A 10,097-nucleotide genomic window follows, 5' to 3' on the forward strand; every position below is an offset into this window, starting at 1 on the left:
AGGCAGGAGTCGCCACGTAACTAGCCGGGGGCCTGGGGAGAGACCTGCCGCCGTCCCCCGTGCGCGGGACCTGCCGGGGCGCCTTCGGCACACACACTAATCCTCCCTTCCCGACCCAGAGCACGGCGCGGCCGAGGAGGCGGCTTTCCGGGAGGAAGACGGGGGTGGGCGCAGCCCCCCGGGGCCTCCTCCTCCCCGCGCTCAGCCGCGCTGCTCCCACCCCCGGAGCCCGCACAACACTTTACCGTTCCGATTCTCACAGACGCGCGTACGACTTCGGAAGCACCGAGCAAAGAGAGGAATTTATTTTACTGTTGCCACCCATCATTGTACGAGCATCGGCCGGGAGGCTTGCGATGCTGTATTATGCAGGAGCTTTAGCAATGGTGCTACTGAGTATTAATTTAAACACTCGTGTACTGTTACGTTATTAAATCCACCACTGTGCACACCACCACCACCACCACCTTCCAAGTACCGCTTTGCAGAAATCCCTCCCTGCTAACCGACCGGAGTCTCCTACGCGGCGATGCGTGGCACGATGCTATCATCGGGGGACGCCCCAGTCCCCCCCCCACTCCCGGGCGGGTGCGGTAGCCGGCTCCCCGCAGCACAGCAATCACCCGGCGGACGGGAGCCCTCGCCCTGCGCTGCAGACTCAGCCTTTCGTCACTTTTTCTAAGCCTTGAAGCGTCGGTGCTCCCGAGGGCAGGGAGAGCACAGGCAGGCGAGAGCACACCAGGCGCCCTCAGCCAAGCCTGGGCGCATAGCCGGTAGTGACCATGTTGGATTTATTAGGAAGACCTTTAGCCTCCAAAAGTCGTACCTGTTTTGTACAAAAAAAAAAAAAAAAAAACAAAACAAAAAAAACAACAACAAAAAAAAGAGAGACTGTTTCAAGGTCTATTTTAACAACAAAATGCTATTTTGTTATCAAATCTAATCAAGTCTTTTTTTACTTTATGGATTGGGTGACCATGGTGCACTGTACCAAGCGGTTCATGTTGAGCAAATGGTTTAAGAGCAAATGCTTTTGTAGCCTGGAAGCCTAACACCAGATTAACCCGTTGCTAGTTTTGGAATAGAGAAAGGAGCTATAATTTTGTGACTTTTCTGAAGATAAAAAGGACAGAACTACAGGAGCGGAGGTGACACTGAACAAGCCAATGGACAACCATTAGACCTATCTGTTCTTAAGCAAAAATCAATAAAACCAACTCATCGTACTTGTGACATAACCACCGGGACCTTCAGTTACCTGGGAAGCAGCAGTCTATTTACACAGGGAGCAATAAAAGCCAGTTCTGTTCAGTTTTGATTGAGAAGTTGGACATACATAACAAAAAAAGGTGAAAACAAGGTGAGCAAGTTTTATTTCATCTCAGGGAGAGATTTTACGTAAGCTGGGGCCATAACTGCAGTTTTAAAAAGCCTGATTTCCGTGTTCTTGTCTCTGAGCATCCCACCACCCATTAGCACACGCGCGCGCGAGCGCCGCTCCCCGCCGAGGCTGGCTCCCGCCCACTCCGGACCCACTCAGCTGGCACCTGGCGGAGGAGCATGATGATGATGTTGGTCGATCCAACACCACAAGTTGGCCAGACTTGGATCATTTGTCACTGCAATAAAGAGAGAGGTCCCGTTTAAGTACTGTCTGTCGGGGGGGGAATAAAGACCGAAGCCGTCGTGTCTCGCCGCTGAGGACGCAGCCATGGCCGCCCGCTTACAGCACAAGGGCTGAGGAGGGTTTGGCGTACAGCCCCTAACTCTTGAGCAGGCAGAAGCCCTTATGAGCGCTGCCAGGAGACAGAGAATCGATTTTTACATGATAATCCTGTTTTATGCAACATAGCAAAATTAACTCTTAGTGTAGTGTTCCTACCTCAGTCCGTAGTTAATGGTGTTTCTATGCAGTGCGTGGTAGTCCCGAACCTGACGTTTTTTGCCCCGGGTTAAAGATGCAGTGTTCCCTCCTCCTCACTGCTGATGTACTGCGTTGATGTCTAACAGCACAGTCCCGTCTGCCAGCGAGGCGCCCGGCCCCGCGCGCCCTGTACATGAGACATCTTCCTTCCAGACAAAGTGCAGCCTCTAAGTACTGACCTTGGAAACCTTCTACATCGGCTTACTCTAGAATAGCGATAAATACCAGACCTAGTTTACCTCTGCAGTTTTCACCCAGCGTTTTACTGCAAAACCACGAGAACTGGTGATTTTTCATTGTATGTTTTTCCTGTACGTTCCATATTACGTCTTGTGTTTCACTACCTGTTAGTTTTACCTGTCTTTATATTAAAATGTTGTTTCCATAGGTTCTTATATCAGAAAAAAAATCTCATAATAGCATACTGCATCTTTAAGCAGTAGACGGTAAAATACCTGAAAATGTGAATTTCTTAGTTTTCATAAAAAAAAATCTAGAAATTAACCTTTCATGTGCCAAATACTGTAAGTTACATTTTTCCTTCAAAATGTACCTTTTTCTACATATTCAATATCTTAGTTAGCATAAATCATTGGTGCCATGAAAAGTATTTTTAAATTTAAATAAATATTTAAATATCATGAAAACCAGCATTGGTATGAGATCTGTTTAGCACTTACAGTGTCGGTAATTTTACTGAGTTTTACTTGAGTGAAAACTCGGCTCAAAACCCTCAAGGAATTTGGCCTTTTAGCATCCCACTCACCAAAGTTATGAGAAGCCTCAAGCAGCCATGAGTGCAGTGGGGGAGCGAGCTCTGCTCCAGCAGTTCAGGACTCCGCCGGGCACGGGAAGAACCTGCCCTTGGCTGCCACTGGCCTAAAACCCGTCTGCTTCATGTTGCTTTACAAACACACATCACTGCTGCGGGGGAAGCAGACGCGGCCCAGCACTGCCATGCACATGGCAAATTGGACACAGACAGCCCCATTTCCTCCTGATCCCTGTTCTGCAGCTGTTAACCAGGCGTGCACAGCACCCATCAAGTAGGATTTCATTGCTCATCTGAGCACAGTGAATGGCAAGGAATGTGCATGCTGAAATTACGAGCAGTGGCAGAGGCCAGAGAGTAACTCCCAGCTTCCTCCCAGAGTAACTTCAGGACATGAGGGGATTCCAGTTGTAGCAGGACGCTCATCCTGCCATCAGGGCATCAGCTGGGAGCGCTGAGGCAACAGCAGCAAAATGATAAAAGCACGCTCATGTTTACTACCGCTGAACTGCCTCCTGTAGAGCAAAAGCAAACCACACCAGTTGCTGCACTGGCTGCAAAACCACAGTGTTACCTTGACCTTGCAGCGGCAGGTTCCTGCAGGACCCCCCTGTCAGCACTGGAATACAGTAAACATAGGTTTGTAACAGCAACAGCCTCTCACCATTTTTAAAAGTGCATTTGGTGTCACTGATACAGGACGCACGTCAGTGACAATTTTTAACGCAAGCTCCGCTGAGCTGTTTCAGTCAGGTTCAACACAACCCCCCTCAGAGGGGCCTGCAGGTGCAGAAAGGGGAGCTGAGGCCAGCCCCCCCAAACGCATGGCCCACGACCCCCCCTCTGCAGCCTGCTCCACCTACACCCCGACAACTCCAAGTTCAACTCATCACCATGGAGCTTCCCTAGAAACTGTGCCCAGTGGCACCAGCCTACACAGAGACCTTCCTTCTGCCTCCAGGAAGGATTTAATTAGACATCAGACATCTTACTCAAGGGACAAATTTTGCTGACGACATAGATGCTGAACACCTGCTAGCCTTAAAGAGAGATGATGGGAACACCACACAAGCTGGCAGAGAATGAGTGCTCCAGATTCTCTAATGAAAATCATTAAGTGCCTCATACATGTAGCATGTATCCTACTGATCCAGCATTTTTTCTTTTTCTGAAAAATAAGAATTTGGTATTGGGGAAAAATATCTATTTTGGTACAAACTGTCATAATTTATTTTAATTAAAGAAGAGAATGCCAAAAGTAGTTTAGAAGATTTATTTTAAAGCTTTTAAAATACACTTTTGTCCTGAGAAAATATAGTTAGCTTAGGAACAGCTTAATACAGATTAGACAAATTTAATGCAAAAAAAAAAAAAATCTGAGCCACGTGTTTTATTCTTTGAACACGTGAAGGCGACCACTGGCGTTGCCACCCACCAAGATGTTTTTACTGGGATGAACCACATTAATGGAACACACGGAACTAAGGAGGTCAAGGTTATAAAAAGAGTGCAACAATTTTCCAGTATCTTGGAAGACTTCTATTTGTCTTGGTCGTGCCATACTGCCCACCACAAAGCAGTCTTCTTGTTTAGGGTCCCATATTGCTCTGAACCTGGTTAACCAGCGTCCGGTGTTACTGTTATGTCTTCAGAAAAACAAACAGGGAGAAAAAGAAAGCTATAAACATTCCTCTTACTGAATTCAGTATTTTTAAGTATTGTCATTTATGTCCTCTTTGCTTAAACCCCTCTTCCTTGCCTTCTAAACCATCAGCACTTTCACACACTGGACAGATGATGCTTCTCAGATCCATTCAGTGGATCACTATCCTGTGATGGGTGGGATGGGACAAAGAAATGCAATGGAGTAAGACGATAAAGCAGAGGGCACTTTGACTTAAGTGATTATTAGTCAAAGTAGTTACGCTTCATGGTTGCGTATTTTAGTAAAAATAGGACAAACATGCATCAAGCCATTCAATAAATTGCAAACTAAGAATTTTCAAGCCAGTCACTCATCTAGTTCTAGCTCCTTAGCAAACCAACCTTGACAATGACTCGCCCTTCTGGAGCACAAAGGTATTTTACAAGTGGCGAGACTTCACTCAAAAACATGCGCTTTACTGTTAAGAAGTAACCTCTGATATTTAAAAAATGCACAAAGAAAAAGCATTCTGAAACAAAACACATTTCAAAAGTCACAAAATGGTCTGTTCAGACGTTAAAACTTCCCTGCAGACTTGACCGACTCAAAGCAGGCTGTGGCCCAGTCATGCTTTACGAACAAAAGCCAGTCGGCACCCGTGAGGACTAGGGCAAATTCTCAGGCTGGAAGGGTACTCGGCTGCTCTTGCTTCCACAGCAGCCAAAGACCCCGAGGCTGTCTGGAAACACAACACCGCGTAGCCTCTGCACACCCATCACTTGTGCCACAACTGCACTTGAGCAGAACAGCCATAGCGTGCTGTCCTCAGCCCCAGTGTGCTTGGCTTACCTGATGGTACTGAGAACTGCGACTGTCGATGACAAAGAGGTGGTGTCATAGACCCTGTAACACAGAACAGCATGTTAATAAAATGTACACGTGTTAAAAAAGGTGGCCCTTTCCTCATAAAACACAGATCAGACCACACAAGATTCTGGAATATAGTAACAAACAGCACACAGACATCCAACTCAAATATAAGCACCAACATTCCAACTGCAATTATTAAATTTGCTTTTTGAATTGGATTTGCTTTTAGCTAGAATTGAAGGTCATCCTTTCTGAAAGCTGTTATAGGAAGGGAACAAGAATGGCTTGCTAGGACAAATGACAGGCTCCTCTACCCCAGTATGCTGTCCATTTAGTCACTGCACAAACAGGCTGCCCAAGGAAGAACACAACAGAAAAGAAAACACACAAATGTGAAATCCCGCCACTAACAGCTTCCAGTGCCAGGACTTCCTCAGGCAGGCGTGAGCTCAACTGACAGAGAAACCATCAACAGATCTCCCATTCTGCGCTCTCCTTTGCCCCTGAAAAACTTTTAGGACTCCACCCTCCCTGGGGCAAAAAGGTCAATGAGCTGCTGAGTTAAAAGCTGCTTTCTTTTTTCTTTGGAGTAGACAGTGAATAAATGAACCTCTTTCTGTTTTCTGCATTCTGTCGAGCACAAATATGCTGGTTTACTCATATCCATTTTGTACTCTGATGCCTGCTCTGTTAGCACCAAGGATTTACAATTTTCATAATGAAGCCTACTACAGAGAACAAATCTTCAATTATATATAGTAAACACATCACAGGAATGAAAGCATTACAGCAATGCAGAACTCACACAAAAGAACTCTTTCCTGTGTATGTGGAAGGTGAAGAAAGAAAATCAAATTTCCAGACAAAACATAATGCTGTAACCACTGCACCATATTCAGATTCTTTCCAGAATGCATGTATTTACCCCATCTTTTAAAAACACATGCAATCTGTAGAGTAGAAGCCTGATTTTCAACCTGGCCTTAACTGGCGCCCCCATTTCGTACCTGCTATTCTCTGATACAGTTTAGGACTTCTAATCATGTACATGGCAAATATGCGGATACAGTCAGGTATTTACATGACTAGATTACCTAAATTATGGTCGCAAAACTGCAAAGTAGAAAAAAAACTAGATCTCTAATACAAAACAACTCACAGCAGTTTAAATTATCAAATGGTAAGACTAGTTACAAAAGAGCTGCTATTATCATAATTTTAAGTATCAGCAGCTAAAAATAAATTCAGTTTCAAAACGTTTCATATTTGTATTCATGAGCCAGGGTTTTGGCTGGTTTTTGTTTGGTTGGTTTCGGGTTTTTTTTTGTTTGGATATGTTGTTTGTTTGTTTTTGAAGACTAACAGTACCTGTATATTTTTCTGTTCACTGTTAAATATTCTTCAGGAAAATGAGAATCAGGAAAAAAAAACAAACAAAAAAATCATTAAAAACAACATTAAAAATGCCAATGCAAATAAATCTTTATCACTTTTAGAAAAAGTGATAAAGACAGAAAGCTCTCAATGATGGGTAATGCAGATAGGACCTAATAATAATAAAAAAACCCCACCAGTTGACATTTTCCATAAAGACTATTCCTTCCCGTGCCGTCTTACCTCAGTTTATCATCAGCACACACCGTCACTACTCTGTTCCCGGTTACAGGTGAGAAATACGCAGAAGCAACACTTCTTGTGTGTCCTTTAAGAGAGCTCACAGGCTTGTTCCCATTAGGCTTCAGGTATCGAACATCATAAATACAAACATCCCTGCAATACACACCACACAGAATACTTTACAAGGTGATAGTGAAATAATTATTTTTATTATCCATTTACCAAAAAACTCTCAAGAGACACTGCAGGTTTTACATGAGCTGCGTTTAGAACTTTATTTCAGCAGTGTATATTCACTCAAACGGCCAGTGGTTCCAAAGGATTTTGAGAGCACCAGAACCAGCCCAGACCAACAGCTCATTAAAATCCCTCTACACTGTGATCTGTCAAAAAACAGTGACTCATAAGACCATTTTGTACCCATTACCAAAAGGTGAAGGAAAGTCAAAGCATATCGCATTTTAAATCCTGCTAAGAACTAAAAACTTGTTTTCTAAAAAGATCCAAAGCAGCTCTGACTATACACCAAGGCTCTCAAATTGTCTGCCTCATCAACAGCTGCTCCTGCCCTCCAAATGTGTCATTTATAGCTGACTTCAGACACCAATGCAGACAGAACACTGAAAACACAGAATAACTGCAGTTCATTTTGAGCTACATACACTGAGCCAGCAGCAATGAAATACTGTTTATTCACTGGATGAACATGGACTGTCCTTGTTCTTTTGAAGCCAATGTCTGCAGAAAGCTCTGAAGATGTTCCTGGGGTCCGTCTGTCCACAACAGCGACACTGCCATCCCAGTCTCCTACTATTGCAGTGGAGGCATTATCTTCCAAAAAGTCAAAGGAAGATAAGTTTTCTTCACTTCTGCATATCTGAGCACAGAAAAGGTCAAATGTAACCAAAACAATACAAAGAGTTATTCTTAATACCCAAAACACTCTATGGGCTGTAGATGTCATGCTTTCCCTTTTTAATATACTAAAAATACTAATGAAGACTACCTAAGTTGATAGCTCCAGCCTTAGCTATCCATGTAGGTAACCTTTCTGTAAAACTGGTATGCTTTCCACAGAGGAGATAATTAACCATCCAAAACAAACTAGCCACAACATACTCTTGCGTTCTCTGTTAGAACTCTTAAAAGACACTATCACCTCTATGTTGCAGTAATCCATCAGCTGTTATCCTCGAGTGCATACTGAGTAAGGATTAATGATACTGTTCCTTTCTCCAATGCTCCAGGAACCTTTAATTGGGTGCAGAAATGTGAATTTGGCTTCCTATAATTTGGGAGGTCAGAGTCAGGACATCAAGCCACCTTATCCCATGGCAGTTTCCTCTCAAAGCAGCAATAAGCCACAAGCATAATAACGCTGCAGGAAAACTTCCATATTCCAGCTCTCTAGGTGCGCAGACTCTCCCCATTAGCAGTTGTATTCTTTCCAATGGCAGTAATACTCCTAGAGGTATCACAGGTATCACAAGGCTGTGTAAACTGGCATAAGGTCAATGGAGCAGGAGAACAGCATTTCTCTTCCCCCACGTCTAAAGACACATTCTTGCAAGCATTTGTCTCAAACAAAGAGTCCCCCCTGGACCTTCCTGTCCTCTTGACCAACCAATTGCAGATACTTCCCAAGCAGCTGGCCTGCCTCCAACCCCACCAAAATTATGGTGCCTGTAAGGGCTGGGGAAAAAAGCTTTAAACTGCTGTAAGCTTGTTATATTTTCCAATGTTGGAGAGCTGATCAATGCAGAGGCATCTGTCAAAAATAAGCAAACAAAGCAAGCATCATGAAGCTCCTCAGTTAAGCTGTCTGGCTCACCATGGAGACAGTCATAGCATTTTGCTCACTTGAAGCCTGAAAAAAGCAAAATCAACTCATGCTTTAAGTTGTTTTACAATGTTTATTTGGGGCGGGAGGGAGTGTTTGTAAGATTTAGTTCTTTAAATCACTCTCGTTTGTCATTGTTAAAAGGTAATGCTTTTGAAAAGAGGCACATATTGCTTAAGTACAGAGATATGAAATTAAATTCAATAATTGCAGCTGTCTCTGCAGGAAGGAAATTGGGAGTACCCAAGCTGTTACTATGTTTATTAAGTAGGAAGCATCTCCGTATTTTTATGATATTAATTAAAGGTTACTTCATGTGTCCTTGTGGAAATGGAATCTTGAACTTTCTTGTTAACAAAACAACCAACAAATAACAACTTGGGTACGAGGAGACTAAAACTTCACAGCAGCGCATATCAAGAGATTTCCAAGGAGTCTGCAGCACAACCGTGGGAACACTCACCTCATCAAAGACAGCTCTAGTAACATCACCACATCGCAGACTGTCATTGCTTAGAGACAGCAAGTGCGCAGGATTAAATGGAGAAAAATGCATGCAGGTAACTGGGTAATTGTGTGGAATAAAGACATGTGCTCCTTCTTCAGATTTACAGTTCTGGAAGACAATTGAGATTCAATGGGCAGAGATACTAATCACTGTAGTAATAACTACTATTATTAAATTATTAATAACTACTCTTAATTACTGCAACTTTCAAAGTAAACTCTCAGTTTACTCAAATGTTCTTAGTCTGCTCTGGATAACTGCATGGAGGAGGCAGTAGGGTGCTTGATGTGTGGAGACAACAGCACAGATAACACAGGCAGCAGGACTGCTTTGGGGCACAGCGTGCCCAGGCTGACATCTTACTGGAACAAAGGGAGTTTCACATCTGCTTGGAAGAGAGAACTGCCCTCATGTGGACCATTCAACACAGCACTGTTAGGCTATGGCCTCCCTCCTGCTACCATTTTCACCACTATACAAGTAACTTAGCTCAAAAGGCCACTAAGAATTTACTCTCAGTTTCAGAATTCTGTTTTCCAATTAGGAAGAGCTGCAACTTCTACAGTCATCAATGCTGTATCTGGCTCTTTTTCACTGACAGAATTGGTTTCTCAGTTACCACAGCTGAACACCTTGCTGAGGATCACATGTATGCTTATGCCTTTACACCAAAATATGTATGCATTAGGTTACTTGGAACTCAAGCTAAATTACAGTGGCCCGAACCAAATGTAAAGCATAATCTCCTGTATCTTCTCTTCTAATTTTGGCATCATTCAAGCTCTTTTATTTTCAAAGAAACTGAATAGACCATTTTGGACCAAGAACCAATTCATTCCACAAAGATTACTCTGCTCCCAAACTTGTTCAGGTCCAACTCACTTCAGGAAAATAAAAAAAAAAAAAAAAAAAAAAGAGGGA

The 10,097-nt window shown here is 43.4% G+C and overlaps 1 protein-coding gene across 1 annotated transcript in view; it reads right to left on the reverse strand.

The window, feature by feature from the left end:
- Positions 1-4,086: 4,086 nt before the first annotated feature.
- WDR76 (WD repeat domain 76) overlaps positions 4,087-10,097 on the reverse strand; it is a 12,619-nt gene continuing 6,608 nt past the window's right edge. The window contains exons 10-14 of the mRNA XM_010572323.1: positions 9,132-9,284; positions 7,491-7,705; positions 6,829-6,981; positions 5,191-5,244; positions 4,087-4,342 (exon numbers count right to left, since the gene is read on the reverse strand). Of these exons, the coding sequence (XP_010570625.1) occupies positions 4,087-4,342; positions 5,191-5,244; positions 6,829-6,981; positions 7,491-7,705; positions 9,132-9,284 (831 nt within the window). The remainder of the gene's footprint in view (positions 4,343-5,190; positions 5,245-6,828; positions 6,982-7,490; positions 7,706-9,131; positions 9,285-10,097) is intronic.

This window comes from Haliaeetus leucocephalus, unplaced genomic scaffold (assembly GCF_000737465.1).
Source record: "Haliaeetus leucocephalus isolate CR32 unplaced genomic scaffold, Haliaeetus_leucocephalus-4.0 Scaffold339, whole genome shotgun sequence".
Classification (NCBI taxonomy): Eukaryota; Metazoa; Chordata; class Aves; order Accipitriformes; family Accipitridae; genus Haliaeetus; species Haliaeetus leucocephalus.